The sequence below is a fragment of the Pelobates fuscus genome, chromosome 2 (genome assembly GCF_036172605.1).
Source record: "Pelobates fuscus isolate aPelFus1 chromosome 2, aPelFus1.pri, whole genome shotgun sequence".
Lineage (NCBI taxonomy): Eukaryota > Metazoa > Chordata > Amphibia > Anura > Pelobatidae > Pelobates > Pelobates fuscus.
This window is the reverse complement of record NC_086318.1, coordinates 141,208,297-141,224,929: the sequence shown is the minus strand read 5'-3', so window position 1 is coordinate 141,224,929 and position 16,633 is coordinate 141,208,297. Positions and strand designations below refer to the sequence as shown.

At 37.9% G+C, this 16,633-nt stretch overlaps 1 protein-coding gene across 1 annotated transcript in view; it reads right to left on the bottom strand.

Moving 5' to 3' along the window:
* Positions 1-2,675: 2,675 nt before the first annotated feature.
* The window catches only part of LOC134586877 (probable cation-transporting ATPase 13A5), a 145,596-nt gene continuing 131,638 nt past the window's right edge, over positions 2,676-16,633 (bottom strand). The window contains exons 25-30 of the mRNA XM_063442780.1: positions 16,050-16,122; positions 14,594-14,768; positions 12,681-12,850; positions 10,794-10,882; positions 10,277-10,357; positions 2,676-3,108 (exon numbers count right to left, since the gene is read on the bottom strand). Coding sequence (XP_063298850.1) covers positions 2,857-3,108; positions 10,277-10,357; positions 10,794-10,882; positions 12,681-12,850; positions 14,594-14,768; positions 16,050-16,122 — 840 coding nt within the window. The 3' untranslated portion in view covers positions 2,676-2,856. The remainder of the gene's footprint in view (positions 3,109-10,276; positions 10,358-10,793; positions 10,883-12,680; positions 12,851-14,593; positions 14,769-16,049; positions 16,123-16,633) is intronic.

The window sequence follows — 16,633 nt, the reverse complement described above, 5'->3', positions numbered from 1 at the left end:
CTAGAATGATATATAAAAAATAAATCAAAATCTACCCATTTAGTAAATTGATAAATATTATCACTCCAAAATTTGGATTGCTCACAATAGGGAGAAAAATATGTACAGAGTGTTAAGCAAATACTTTTTCAAGCTCTTATAGTAGATGCCAATAATTTATCATTTTAAATCTCAAATGAAGATGAGATAAAGAAAGTAAGTAGTATGAGCCAGACAAAATCAACAAGAGGGTTATTCACTAAAATCAGAATTTCCATGAATTAAATCTGAATGGAAAAATTAAGGCAAAATTGCAGAGTTGGGAATTTTTTACAGATCACCTATACTTGCCACATTTTTTTCAAATTTGATTAATTTTTGAAAAATGTTATGTGAATAGCACTGCTATTCTTAATGAGAGACTGTCAAATAATTCTGTCAGCAATCCATTCAATTAAATGATGCTGCTTGTTAAACCACATTTTTTTTATATTATTATTTTTATCCCCCTTCCACCAGATCCAATTTGATACAGTTTTACAGACGGTTTGTTTCTGTCCCAACTGCAGTTCGTTAAAATATGGGTTAATTGTGTGGTGTGTTGACGTTCCAAGCTCTGAGTTGAAATGAACCCAAATCACAAATCCACTGAAATGGTAAATGAACAAGAATGTTTGTTTCCAGTTGTTTGTGATTCTGAATTCTGCCTATATTGCCAAAAAAGGATGATTAATAGTAAAAAGAAAACGGTAATTGATGGCTATGGGACACTCGGTAAATGTTAATTTTATTCACAGAACAAATTAGAAGTGACCATTAGAGAAAAAATAAAGAAGTAATATTAGCATCACAAATCAGCATGCGTAAACATCATTAACTTTCCTACAAACCTTTCTAATTGGATATTTGTTAGAATGCAAGTTATTTAAATGCGGTTGACCTTTGTTGATGGTTTCCAATTCTGCAACATTTGCAATAAACCTTTTACCTGCGTGACTTTTCATGCAAGTGTTAAAAGTTAATATACAAAGCCTGGTTTACTGAAGTTAAGACACAATGATTTCCTGATGGCAGCAAAATTTATCACCATCAAAAAAGTGTGAATTTGTGCAATGGACCTAATAAAATACAGCAGTATTTTTGGTGACCAGAAAAAAATATATATATTAATAATGTGTGTTCTGTGAATTCTATAAATGTTCAGCTCTCTTCATTCCTTCCCACTGCTTGTAAAGAGTGGGTACATGTGAGGTCTAGAGCGGGTACATGTGAGGTCTGCTGCTTTACCTAAAAGTTTTAGATACAACATTTGCCCATTTTAATGTGGCAGGTATATAAAGATCTTTCTGGCACGCAGACTAGCAACCAAGTTAAAGAATGTTATTGAATTATCTATTTCCTATGGCATACATAGTACTAAACATTTAAATTTAAACGGACATGATGCCCTGTTTCCCTAATATAGGTTCTTAGGAGAAACAGACAACTTTCGTTTTTTTTTAGTGCTCATTATAGCAACAGATATGAATATAAAACCAGGTGGCATGTACCCAGTAGATGGGGATATCTGAAAAACTAGCGAACAGATTAGTAATTTAAACACAAGAGTCCAGCCTCTGCAAAGGAGATAACTTTTTGAGTTGTAGAATAGTTTTGATCTGAACAGCAATTTGTTTGAATTTGGGCCCAAGCTCTGAGTTGTAATGCACCTGAATCATGAATGAGTTGAAATGTGGAATGGCCAAGCATGTTCGTTTTGGATCAGGATTATGTATTCTGCTCTTCTTTTCACTAACTTTTAACTTTTTTTTTATCTGTGTACCTTTTTCTTTTTGATCTATGTACCAAATGCAGGGGAAATGCTCCTGTCTTGTGGCAATTCAATGTTTACATTTTCCCAGGAAAACACATGTATTGACTGTCAAACTGAGAGTCACTAGAGGCATGTCCTTGTGACAGGAAGAATCCATACTTTTTCATACAGGCATGTTCTTTGGAATTAATGTATACACAATCATTAAATTTTGCATAACTTTTTTAAATATACAAGTCATAAAAATTGGAATTGCAAACTAAATATTCAATGTGGTAGAATGATTTGGAGGTGATGCAGACAATGAGTAGGATGGAACTTGTGTTTTCCAATGAGAAGAGTAGGTTATTTTATGAATTATATTTGAACTAGTGCACAAACCACCTCCGGCATCAATTATTAGCTAGCCTGGAACAAGAGTTAAATAAATGTTAATTTTGTGCATTCTCTTGGCACCTAGGTTTACAGAGAGCCCTCAGCTGATGCTCATATTTAATGAATGAGTGGCAACTTTTGGAGCTGTTCAGAAGCCAAATGCTGTTCATCCAGTATGAGAGGACAGTATGAGAGGATATATGGCTCCCGGTTGCTTGGATCAAGATTAAAGGCAAACTGTTGCAAAACTATTTTTCACCTTACTGGGAAAGGACATCAGGGTAGACCAGACATCAACACCACTACATCACGCTATAGTGGTTATGATGCTTAGGGTAGCCTTTTAAAATTCCTATTAAGGACTTACTTGTATTACATCAAAAGGTTTGGTGCATGGTGCAATAAGAAACATGATGAATTTTTAAGCGTAATTCCAGTTAATCTATCAGTGGTTAAATTATAAACAGTGTATTTAATCATATAATGTACCGGTATATTTTTTTGATAATTTACCTGCAGTTTATAATAAAATTTGCTAATACTTTAATGACAAGACATTTTAGAAATTTAGAATGGCATAATATAGAGCTAATATTTCCAGTACAATACAGTAATTCAATATAACTTGGTATAATCTCTAGCTATTGTAATATTGCATAAAATTGTAGTAGTCTAATTTATATTGTTGGCTACACATGTGTCTCTTCTTGGAGAGGTGCTTTCTTATCATCCATTGGAATATGATGAATTGAGTTACTGTAAACAGTCATCTTGCTGTCCATAGCAGAGATAGACTTGGTGGCATAGACAGTCATGTTCAGTGGAGGCCAGTCTTGGTCCTTCTCTAAAATTCTTTGGAGCTTCCTGTATTGACTTTTTGTTTTGTAGTTGAACTTTCTCTTTATCCATAACCAAAGTTTTCTATTTTCAAAGAACCAATCCTGAGAAGATATAAATTAAATTTAATTAAACCAATATGCACTGATTTTCTGGTTTGCATTGGTATACAGAGCCTATACATATACAGAGCCAAACATACTTCTGTTTAGGATTTGGACATTTTCATATTTCCTTGTATATATTTCTTTATCCAGTTTTTATTGAAAATGAAATTATTTCTGCAAAATATGATTAATACATGGACCCATCTCATTTGCATTTGGTCAATTTGACGGTGGTGTTTGAATGTAGACATATATTCACATATGCATATACAGAGCCAAACATAAAGATGCACATTGCCATGCACAGAAACACACAGATACACTGCCACATACAAATGCACACAAATACATACACTCAGATACACTCTAAGAAATACACACTGACACTGACACACACAAATTGATACACATGAACAAATACAGTGACTTACACAAGCATGCACAGATACACATGGACATATACACATGCACAGATATACACACACTGACACTTGTGCACTGATACACAGACTAACATATATGCACAGATACACAGACTGACATACATGCATATCCACAAACACTAACACATATGCACACAACTCACACACAGATAAACTTACCCTCTCTGAGTTTAGCTCTCCCACCTTCTGTGAGCACTTTAAATGTCTACCCCCAATGCTCAATTGAACTTCCTTGCAGGCTTGCTTCCTCTATTTTGGTACGGGAAATTACAATGGTGCAGTGCAGACTGGAAGAGCCCCATGGCACCCATGTCAGCTACCAGCATCTGTGGGCCACCTGTTCAGCTGGGGCTCTGATACGGTGGCACCGACTGCACCACTGGTAGTTCTGCACCTGATTTAATTTGCAATTGTGCCCAAATTAGTGCTAATGGATGCCCCCTTGCTTATACAAACTCTTTATCTCCATAACAGAGTTTATTATCTTAGTTGTCTGATGTATTGACCTTCCTGCCATTAAATCTATCTCATAAGACCATTGCACATATACATTGATCAGCCACAACATTAAAACCACTGACTGGTAGTCAAGCAAAAATATCTGAGTGACTTTGACAAGGGCCAAAGAGTGATGGTTAGGTGAGTGGGTCAGAGCATCTCCAAAATGGCAAGTCTTGTGAGGTGTACTCAGGATTCAGTGATTAGTATTTACTAAGTGGTGCAAGGAAGGATAATCGGTGAACAGTCATCAAAGTCATCAGCGCTCAAGGCTCATTGATGCACGTGGGTTGCGAAGGCTAGTTCATCTGGTCCAATCACACAGTAGAACTACTGTAGATCAAATTGCTGAAGGTGTCAGAACACACAGCTTATTGCAGTTTTTTGCAAATGTGGCTGCGTAGCTACAGACCAGTCAGAGTACCCATTATAACCCTGTCCACCGCTAAATACACCTTCAATGGAGACATAAGCATCAGAACCTTAACTGGAGCAATGGAAGAAGCTTGCCTTTGTCTGATGAATCACATATTCTTTTAGTTCAGGTTGAAGGCTGGGTGCATGGGCATCATCTACCTGGGGAAGAGATGGCAGCAGAATGCACTATGGAAAGAAGGAAGGCAGACGGAGGCAAAGTTTTGCTCTGGTAAATGTTCTGCTGCGAAACTTTGGATCCTGGCATTCTCCAGATCTCAATCTGATTGAGCATCTGTGGGATGTGCTGGAACAACAATCCATGGGCTTAAAGGATCTGCTGCTAATGTCTTGGGTACCAGATACCACAGGACATGTTCAAAAATCTTGTGGAGTCCATGCCTCAATGAATCAGAGCTGGTTTAGAAGCACTAGGGGGGCCTACATGATATTAGACAGGTGGTTTAATGTTGTGGCTGATCAGTGTATTATTTCCCCCCTAAAATATTTATTCCCTTCTGAAGAGTTCATTCTGCATTGTTTACAATTATACCACAATCTTTCGTGACTTAATTGAACAAGGTCATCATCACTTCTTGTTCCTGTGTGTCTTTTGTATTATCAATTTTACTACTTTTTTTACTTTGTATAATTTCTGTGTAATGTCATCAGATTGTGTAATTAAATTAAGGTAAAGGCTTATTAACCATTAGCAATTCACTCTCAAGGCAAAATTCAACAGTATAAGTTCATCTGTCAAAAGTATATAGACAGATCAAAGTGTTTGTAAAGTTTGAAACAGAAAAGTTAGATGGGTAGATAGAACAAACAAGCGGCTGCGCAAAAAGTTGCTGTGTGCACACCAAGGTGCTACTGGTATTTATTTGAAGGACAGAATATCACAAACGTTTCGGATATTCCCTTTCTCAATGCACCATGTCCCAGAAAAGTTAGATGGAAAGAGATAAAAAATAGAACAATTTTATATAGATAATGTCCTACAGATAATGTAACTGGGACATACTGAGCCTGCTAAAAACCTAGTGGGAATAAGACTCTCAGACAGCAGCAGCCATCATTTTAAGTTAGCCCTCTTCTGTTGCTGAAATGGTCAGTAAATATGTTAAAGAAACAAAAAATACACTGAACAAAATAATAAATGCAACACTTTTGTTTTTGCCCCATTTTTCATGAGCTGAACTCAAAGATCTAAGACTTTTTCTATGTACACAAATGGCCTATTTCTCTCAAATATTGTTCACAAATATGTCTAAATCTGTGGTAGTGAGCACTTCTCCTTTGCCGAGATAATCCATCCACCTCACATGAGTGGCAAATCAGGATGCTGATTAGACAGCATGATTATTGCCAGGGCCAGCCTTAGGTGATCAGACACCCTGTGCGAGCCCAACATATAGCGCCCCCCCCCTTCAGCAAAACCCCTGCCCCTTCTACAATAGCCCTGTTCCGCCTACTACAAAACCCTTCCACAAAACCCCCGCCTCCATTTCTACAAAAACCCTGCCCTCCTTTTTACAAAACACCTGCCCCGTCTACAAAACCCCTGCTCTCCCTTTAATACAACCCCTGCCCACCCTTCTACAAAGTTTTTTCTCCTCCTTTAACAAAACACATGCTATCATTATATATATTAACTATACAGCAATGTACACATAATATCACTAAAAACCTTCCCCTCCACCAAAACCACTGCCACCCTCTACAAAAGCCCTGTACTCATTCTACATAAACCTCTGCTCCCCTTCTACTAAACCCCTGCTCCCCTTCTACTAAACCCCTGCCCCCCTTCTACTAAACCCCTGCCCCCCTTCTACTAAACCCCTGTCCCCCTTCTACTAAACCCCTGTCCCCCTTATACTAAACCCCTGTCCCCCTTATACTAAACCCCTGTCCCCCTTATACTAAGCCCCTGCTCCCCTTATACTAAACCCCTGCCCCCTTATACTAAACCCCTGCCCCCTTATACTAAACCCCTGCCCACCTTATACTAAACCCTGTCCACCTTATACTAAACCCTGCCCCCCTTATATTAAACCCCTGCCCCCTTATACTAAACTCCTGTCCACCTTATACTAAACCCCTGTCCCCCTTATACTAAACTGCTGCCCCCTTATACTAAGCCCCTGCTCCCCTTATACTAAACCCCTGCTCCCCTTATACTAAACTCCTGCCCCCTTATACTAAACTCCTGCCCCTTATACTAAACTCCTGCCCCCCTTATACTAAACCCCTGCCCCCTTATTCTAAACCCCTGCCCCCTTATACTAAACTCCTGCCCCCCTTATACTAAACTCCTACCCCCTTATACTAAACCACTGCCCCCTTATACTAAACCCCTGCCCCCTTATACTAAACCCCTGTCCCCCTTATACTAAACCCCTGCCCCTTATACTAAACTCCTGCACCCCCTTATACTAAACCCCTGCCCCTTATACTAAACTCCTGCCCCCTTATACTAAACCCCTCCCCCCCTTATACTAAACTCCTGCCCCCCTTATACTAAGCCCCTGCCCCCTTATACTAAACTCCTGCCCCCCTTATACTAAACCCCTGCCCCCTTATACTAAGCCCCTGTTCCCTCTACAAACCCCCTGCTCCCCCTTCAACAAAACCCATGCCCCCTCCACAAAATCCTTTTCCCTGCCACTTCACCAGAAATGCCTGCCCCCTCTTCTACAAAACCCCTTCCCTACACCAAAACCCTAACCCCTTCTATAAAACCTCTGCTCCTCCCTAAACCAAAACCCCTCCCCTTCTACAAAACCTCTTCCCCAAAATCCCAGCCAGAAAACCTCTGCTCCCCCTTCTGCAAGCCCCCCACACACAAAAACAACAATCTATTTAATAAAAGAAAAACAATAGTTACAACAAGAATAAGCAGACTCACATTAAATCTTGCTGCTCCCTGGACCCTCCTGACAGTGTCCCAGTCTGCCGACCTTGATACCAGCACTGACCTCCTCCCTCACACTCACTGTGCGGATCCTTCCGCGAATGACTGTGGAGGCGGAGCATGCTCTTCCTCCGTGCTCCTGACCTCCTCTCTCTCCCGGCCGCTGCTCTCTTCATAATTTGCAAGTGAAGTGCACAGCACAATGCACTTGACTTGCTCTGCACATGACTCGGGCCGGCCTGTGAGTGACTGAGTGCGAGCTGTGTCGGCCGCCCGGCGCCCCTGTTGCCATGGCGCCCTGTGCGGCTGCACAGCTCGCACACCCCTTAGGCCGGCCCTGATTATTGCAAAGGTGTGCCTTAGGTTTGCCACAATAAAAAGTCACTCTAAAATGTGTAGTTTTATCACACAGCACAATGCCACAGATGACGCAAGTTTTGAGGGAGCGAGCAATTGGCATACTGACTACAGGAATGTCCACCAGAGCGGTTGCCCGTGAATTGAATGTTCATTTCTCTACCATAAGCCAAAAGGCGTTTCAGAGAATTTGGCAGTAAATCCAACCAGCCTCACAACCGCAGACCACGTGTAACCACACCAACCCAGGACCTCCATGTGACGAAAGTAACCTTGTCACTGACTTTTGGAGGTGCCTGCTGGCCAGCCTCTTGCCTCAGAACTATGGGCCCTGCAATATACCTTGCCCAATGCACTTTAAAAGGCTCTGTTCATGTGAAGTATTCTTTGGAACTGTTTTGGGCATGGGACAATGTGCATGGTGGGTCAAAACTATGACTTCCAGGAAATTCCTGAACCCCTGAACCGATCTGGGTGATTTCTCTATATGTTGTTCACCCAGATCAGGGCTATCAGGAGATGTGGCTTTTATGGGGATATGTTGTATTTTGGGGTGCTTATTGGACTTTGTAAAACATTTATGGTTTTTTCTGCCTGGGGATAATTAAGTTAATGCATTATCTGCCTTAAGTATATCACAGGCAGAGGGAAGGGATAGTTTACTGTATGTGGGAGTGTAATTCATTGTCACGTTGTTTTCATTGGTTTGTACACTTTGTGTCCCTGTGCCCAACAAGGTCCACCTGGGCGTCACCCTTGATGGGGAACCTGCATGAAAGGCCAGCTGTGGCTTCCATTAAACACACTTAGTTCACCCTCAATCTAGAGTCTCGTGTCTTATTGGGGGGAAACTGTTATATCACTACAAGGGATTGCTATAATCACTATACTCCCTTGGATTCTCTGAGCTCTTGTAAGAGCTATTCCTGCTTGACTCTCTGGAGGAAGAGAGGTTCACCCACTGGAACCTGGAGCCTTGTCATAGGTCCAGGGTGGGTAGGAGATGGCAAAACCACAACCAAGCTGTGGCGGCTCTGGGGTGTGCAGTTCTTATGTGGTCTGGTGGAGTGCTTGGAGCCCTTGGTGAGCACTACGAGCATCCGCCGGCGGAGGTATCAAACCGGGGTACAGGAAGCTCCGTCACACTCTACATCCAGCATCTTCACCTCCAACATCATCTGAGACCAGCCACCCAGACAGCCGCTGCAACAATCAGTTTGCATAACAAAAGAATTTCTGCACAAACTGTCAGACACCATCTCAGGGAAGCTCATCTGCATGCTCGTCGCCCTCATCGCGTTCTTGACATGACAGCAGTTCGTCGTTGTAACTGACTTGAGTGGGCAAATGCTCACATTCAATGGCATCTGGCACTTTGGAGAGGTGTTCTCTTAATGAATAAATCCCGGTTTTAACTGTACAGGGCAGATGGCAGACAACATTTGCTGATGTCAACGTTGTGGATCGAGTGACCCATAGTGGCAGTGGGATTATGGTATGGGCAGGCGTATGTTATGGACAAAGTACACAGGTGCATTTTATTGATGGCATTTTAAATGCACAGAGATACCGTGACGAGATCCTGAGGCCCATTGTTGTGCCATTCATCCACGACTATCACCTCAAGTTGCAGAATGACCCCCCCCCTCCCCCCAATACAGTAAAACTGCACATTTTAGAGTGGCCTTTTATTGTGGCCAGCCTAGGGCACACCTGTGCAATAATCATGCTGTCTAATCAGCATCTTGATATGCCACACCTGTGAAGTGGATGGATTATCTCAGCAAAGGAGAAGTGCTTACTAACATAGATTTAGACAGATTTGTGAACAATATTTAAGAAATAGGCCTTTTGTGTACATATAAAAAGTCCTAGAACTTTGAGTTCAGCTTATGAAAAATCGGGGCAAAAACAAAAGTGTTACGTTTATAATTTTGTTCAGTGTATTTATGTATTCAAAATAATAATGTATCTCCAACTTCTCTCCTAATTTACCATGGTCAGATGTCTGTAAGTATAACTCATACTGTTACAGGCAGGCTCGTGAATATATGTTTCTTTTCTGTTCTAAGATGGAACGCTAACCTTAGAAGGATATAAGACAGAAGGTTGTAGATGTTGGACAGTGCACAACATTTTTCTTTTTTTGTCTTACATCTCTTTGGAAGGGGGATAGAGCTTGGATTAAAAATCAAGTAGGTTTATTTATAATTAATATGACAATATAGAAAATGTGAATTACTCTGATGTAAGTTAATTGACCGTAATTTTCAACTTGCAAATGACGGAACGTGCCACTCTATGGGACAGAACCATCACATTTTCCAGCAGGCTCTACTGCCTTATTTTTAGAACTGATCTAGAAATGGACCATAATGTTTTCAAGTATACATATTGTCTAATAACAATGAACATATTGTGTAATAATAATTGTCACACTTATCTGACCAACGACATTCCATAAATATTTAGCAAATTAATCCCCCAATTTCTTATATCTAATAATAATGCTAAAAAATAAATTAGAGAATACTATTACCTCTACAGTATAGGAAACAATAAAAAGTATGAGCATGGTGATAAAGATGAAAATTCTCCAATCATATGGTGTGCACACAATCTGGGATAAAAAAAGCAAAAGAAAAACACAACATAAATGAAGATATTTTGCAATGAGCATAGTATCAATGTGATTCATTCATAGGGAAGCACTGGTAGGCTAGTGCGTATACACTATGCCATGCTGTGCCATTTAGCATCTCCTCATATAGATGCATTGAGTCGGTGAAACGCTTTGGAGGAACCCAGGAAGCACCTCTAGTGGCTATCAGAATGACAGATACAAGAGGTGATGTTAGGTAGCAGTGTAAATAGTGACTTTTCACAAAAATTACATTGTTTTCACTAATGAGGAAGCAGGGACAGTCTCTATGCCCCAGAACCAATACATTAAGCTGTAATGCTTCTAAGTGCCGATAAAGTCATTTTAAAAGCAGGATTATTATTAATCAATTGAAAAAATAAATCTTGATGGGTGTAAAAATATTTTAAATTACCTCCATAGAAATGTAGACAGCTTCAATGTCTGCAAAAAGCATAAATATATAGGACACAACTTGCAGAAGAAACGCAAGTGAAAGAAGGTCTGTAAAACAAGACGTTTTAGAAAACATTGCAATAAGTGTAAACAATAGACTTGTGCATTCAGTTTCAAATAATTTTAACCTGTTAATGCTGTTAGGGCGTTCCATGCCATCCCCATTTTAATGGTCTTTAACCCCTTAAGGACCAAACGTCTGGAATAAAAGGGAATCATGACATGTCACACATGTCATGTGTCCTTAAGGGGATAAAGCCGTTACAGCTGCATGGAACGCCCTAACGGCTTTTAGCCCCAGCGCCCGAGGTGTACTCACCTCTGCCATGATCCACTTCTGGCGGACTGCCTGACAGGCCAGGCCGTCCCCCCTCAGCAATTTATACCCCATGTGATCGCTCTGAAAGACAGCCTGTGCACCTGCCTGCCATATATGATATACATTTCATATATATCATCCATAATAAGTGTATTTTTATATTGATAGTTGTATAAATCAATATCAAAATACACGTATTATGGAGTTACTTACACACACAAATATATATATATATATATATATATATATATATATACATATATATATATAAACATATATACATATAAATAGATATAACTACATAAATAATTACATATATATGTATAGAATTTAAATACATTTATATGTATATATATTTAAATTCTATTTGTATATTTATGTAATCTTTTTACATAATTAAGTCATTTTATTAATTATAATTTGAGGGACCAGCCTGACAACCCAGACAGCTAGTCCAGAGAATTTAATTTGCAAGTCCTATGTTCATCACTGTAACTTTCCAAAACACCATAAAACCTGGACTTGGGGGGTACTATTGTACTTTGAAGAATTCGCTGAACACAAATATGAGTGTTTCAAAACAGTAAAACTTATCACGATGATGACATCACCAGTAAAATTGCAGTTTTTGTGTAAAAAATGGAATAAACAAATATGAACGCAAATTTTGGCCAGCGTTTGTGACTAAGATATATATAGATATGTGATATGAAATGAAAGCCCTGTTTCACCTGCACAATATGATATATAATAAGTGTGAGTGCACTTAATATAAAAAGGTGAATTATGGTTGAACAACACGTATGGCAAATTCCAGGTTTTGTTTACGTTTTGTTTTGATCACAACTTCTATAACTGGCTCCATCCTTAAGGGGTTAATTCATCCAAAGTTTTGTAAAAGGGAAACAAAACAAAAAAGACTGATCAGAAAAAAAGTTTTTTTTTCATGATTAAGGAATAGACACTAAATGTTCATTTTATTCACACACTAAATGTTAATTTTATTCTAGAAGTGGCCAATGCAGGGGGAAAAGGATATCATTTTTATATATTTTAATTTTATACATTTCATCAATATATAAATATATTTTTTTTACTGCTCCTCCACTTTTTCCCTTTACTGCTTACGTCTTCTTTCTTGATCTATGAACCAAATAGCACAAAAATGCACCTATCAGTGTACTTCAAAATATACATAATATTTAGATGTTTTCAGTAAAATGATTGGCCAGTTATTTTCACCCTTTTGGTTCATCTGTATAATTTTCCAAAAACGATTGCATAGATGAAATTCACCCGAATTGAAATGCCACATAAAGGAATCCCAAATTGCCCAATACAAGAAGATAAAATGTTTCAGAAGGACCAAATACTTATACACTGCCCATGTCTAGTAAAGATTACATGTTTGTGCTGTACAATTGTCATTTTTCACTTCATATTGGTTGGTAGGTAGCTGTCAGCTTTTTTTTTTACTTTATTGTGCCTTTTGCAAATATATAAATAAACAAATGCTTTAATACTTACAGTTAGTATACATGGGTTGTCGGAATGGTTTTCCTTTGGTGAACACATATCCAACTATGATAAGGTTAAATCCTGTTACGGGAAACATTGTAGCAGTCAAAAAGTTCTCTGCAAATGCAGGTTCTCTGGATATACTTTTTGCTGTGCTGTCATTTAATGAAAGACATGCACTATGGATAAAGAGAAAAAATATATAATTAGTAAGAATGATCAAACACGCTAGTTTAGCAAAGAAAAAAAAAAAGATAAAATATTTTTACAAATTAATGCAATGAGACAAACTGCTATTTAGTAGCAATTTATCTGGGCTTTTACCAGGGTCCTTCACAAAACCAAAATTTGTAGAGAATAAACAAAAAATGTCACATTTTAAGCCAGACTAGCAGAATTTGAAAATAATCCTCAACTGGTTATTTTTTTTTTGCCTACATTTCCCGATATCCTAGTTTACTAATAAGGTCCCCTAAGTTTTCACAAGTATTTTAACAAATGTTATTTTACTAAGTATTTTTAATATGGGGCAAGGGCTGTCACCATTTTCCAGTCATCAACAAGAAAAATAAAAAGGCACTAGCACAGAAAATGTGTAATTGCACAATGTGCATGTCTAAATGTATTTAAAAAAAATATATATTACAATATGTGTGTATCAAAATTAGAATATTATTTACTTTCTCACTTCTTTATAAATTTGAAAATCTTTAACCCTTTCACTACCAGGCATACTCGTGAAGGAGCTAAGAAACCTTTTCCTCTGCAGTAATGTATTTTTTTGTATATATATATATATATGGTCTATAAAGTATATTTTCAAAGGCTTAATAGCTTTGATTTTCCAATGGATTTTACCATCACCTCAGTATGCTAAAAATGACATCATACTTAGATGCAGAAAATTTAAATCAGGACCAGTAAGGATATTACAATGATGATCTCCACATGGAAAAAATAAATATTATTATATGATCTGTATATTATTTCAAAAACTGGCATAGGTGATGGTCTGTCTCTTTAGCTTCTCTGCCTGAACATCAAATCTAGGAAATTAGCTGAAATAATGGCAGGAGGTGCAATATGAGCCACGAGGTAAAAAATGAAACACCCACCAATCTCAGGCCAATGAAGGATTTCTGGAGATGTCATAATAAACTGAAGATCAAGTGGTTCACACATGTTTGCAAAACCAAATATGGCGTTGTTTCCCCTAATACAGGCTTCTCCAATATGTATAATATTACATGATATTTTTTGGTTTGGGTTTTTGAAAGTGTTAATGTATTGTATGGTTTAATGTTAAGTCTTTGTATAATGCAGGGGTTAATGTTTACTATAACTCCCATCATTATTAGCTGGTTAATAATGCTGAGAGTCACACTTGTTTGCATCCAATAGTGCATAGTATCCAATTGGGATTTACTCCTACTTTATTATGCAGAAGAATTGCATAGATGATGTCACCCTTCTTGAAGTATATTGTTTAAAACTGAAATGTTAATGTAAATAAATATAAGTATAATTTAAAACAGCGTGCAAAATCTGCACATCTTCACCTTTACTTCACTATTTAACCCATCACCTTTACTTCACTATTTAACCCATCACCTTTACTTCACTATTTAACCTCTTCACCTTTACTTCACTACAAAATCTGCACATCTCTTGACAAGACCTCTCGTTCTAATCCAGCCTAGGCTTTCTGTGGCCATCCAGTCACAGACTTGCCTCAATGCAGGTTAAAGTTTTCGATTGATTTTTGCATTTTTTACAATATGAAAAAAAAAAAAAAAGAGAACACACTCTTCATGCATAAAGCGCAGCAAGCTGACGTGCTTTAGGGGTCTGGGCATCTCTGTTAATATTGCAAGGCATAAGGGCTACAATTAAACAGTAAAACATAGATATGATTGAGTTACCCAAAGACATGAGTTTCATTGTACCATGGCTGGTACAGAAGTGATGTGAACACAGTTGTCTGTGCGATAATACTGAAAAGGCTGTGCACAAAAATAGAGAGTAGCAAAGGAGGTGATAAAAGTTGCCCTGACGGTCTATACGGAGCCAGCTTTGGAGCTGGAAGAGTTAAACCCACTAGATGAAAAAAATAAAAAAAATATTTTTAATGTTATTGAATATTATATCAAATTACAGACACAGTAAGACATTACCCTTATATAATATCATTACCAGATTTACAATTGTAATATTTTTTCTTTATCTCCTAATATTTTACTTATATCATTTATACACATATTATCACAACTTCTTTAACAACAACCACTGTATTTCTTCTTTCATAGCCTAGTACTCAGCACTTTGATGATAACAAAATTATCATTAGATATTATTTATTTTACATTTTTTATTTTATATAATTTATACAGAAGCAATGAAGAAAATTAGAAGTAGTATCAATGTCAATAGTGATGTAGAAATTTATGATGGGTAAGATAAGAGATAACCAGAGGCTCCTAATAGATGTTCGAGCGCTCAGGAGAACCGATAATAAAACCACAGACTCACTTCGTTGTAGCTCAAATATCATCTCAGCTTTAATTGCAAAAGCATTGCATATTTATTATGGCATTAGTCTACTGCGTATGGATACATGAAAACAAGCAACAATTACTTACTTGAGAAAGTGTTATCTAAGCTATGCTAGAATACCAAGGTTAGAACAAAAGTAAAATTTCATGGAGTGGAATGTGCTGCAAAGACTGCTGATAGAAGCAGAAGTGAAATAATTAAGTTTTAACCCTTTCAGACGTGAAAGGACTCAACTAAGGCAAAGGTTTTAACCCTTTATTTACCTTTATCTATGACAATACAATGCCATCAGAATAATTAGGTCCTGGTAGTCAGAAATAAAGATCAAGATAAAGAGCAAGATAAAAACAGGAAGGAGAAAGAGAGAGAGAGAGAAAGTGAGGGAGTGGAAAAAAAGAAGAGGGGGAAAAAAAAAGTAAATCAAGTTATGTAGGGAAGGAGAGGTATGATGCAATAGTGCTTCATGTGGTAATGCTTCATTTACATCTTCTGTTTCCCTAGCAAGCTAGGCTTCTTTTCCCCCTCATGATGGAGCCCAACTGCCTAATAAAACATTTGACATGGGGATTATAAAAACAAACATATCTTTTGTGTTGTGAAAAGAGACTATGGCTTTCATCATTCTAATGTTTTCCGACCTTTTCCATCCATTTGCCAACATGATGCATGTCACCAGAGGACATCAATTTAGATTTGGCAGCATTAAGTGTTTGGTAAGGTCTTTCTTGTACTTAGAAAAGTGCTTCTCTCTATAATCTTCTCATGCATTAAGGAAATATAGAAAACATGCACAGTATTTTACAATGCGAAGGTAAGGATACTTACATGTTAATGAAATTGCAATGTTGATAGCCAAATCTTGCATGAGATACTGGAAGTTGCCAAGAAGTTTTTGTTTCTAGGATATAACAATGTATTTTGTTAAGCATATGAATCTTAATGATAACTATTGAACATCTATTCAGATAAAGAAACATTACAAACTAATATCCATGCCTGGGTATTTTTTATTTACTCAAGTCTGGAGGCCGATGTAGTGCAAAGTAGATGGCAGCTGACAATGATAATTGTCGTAATGGAGGCTAAGTGGAATGGACTGTATCAGTGGATATTACAATGATTCTACCTAAAACAAATGCCACCCCTTTTGAAGGAAAGCCACCCTTTCTATTAGTAGTCTGTGACAAAGCAAGACATTCCTTCTGTTCTCTATGTGGGAGGTATAACAATGACAATATTTGAATGGTGACTGTGACAGGGGGTAAGTATGACAAGGTTAGGGGCTTGAGTGTGGCAGGGTCAGTTTGACAAATATTAGGGGGAGTTAGGATATGAGTGTGACAGGATGTGTGATAGTGTGAGGAGTTGTTACAGGTTAGTGTGGCAGGGTTGGTGAGTGTGACAAGGTT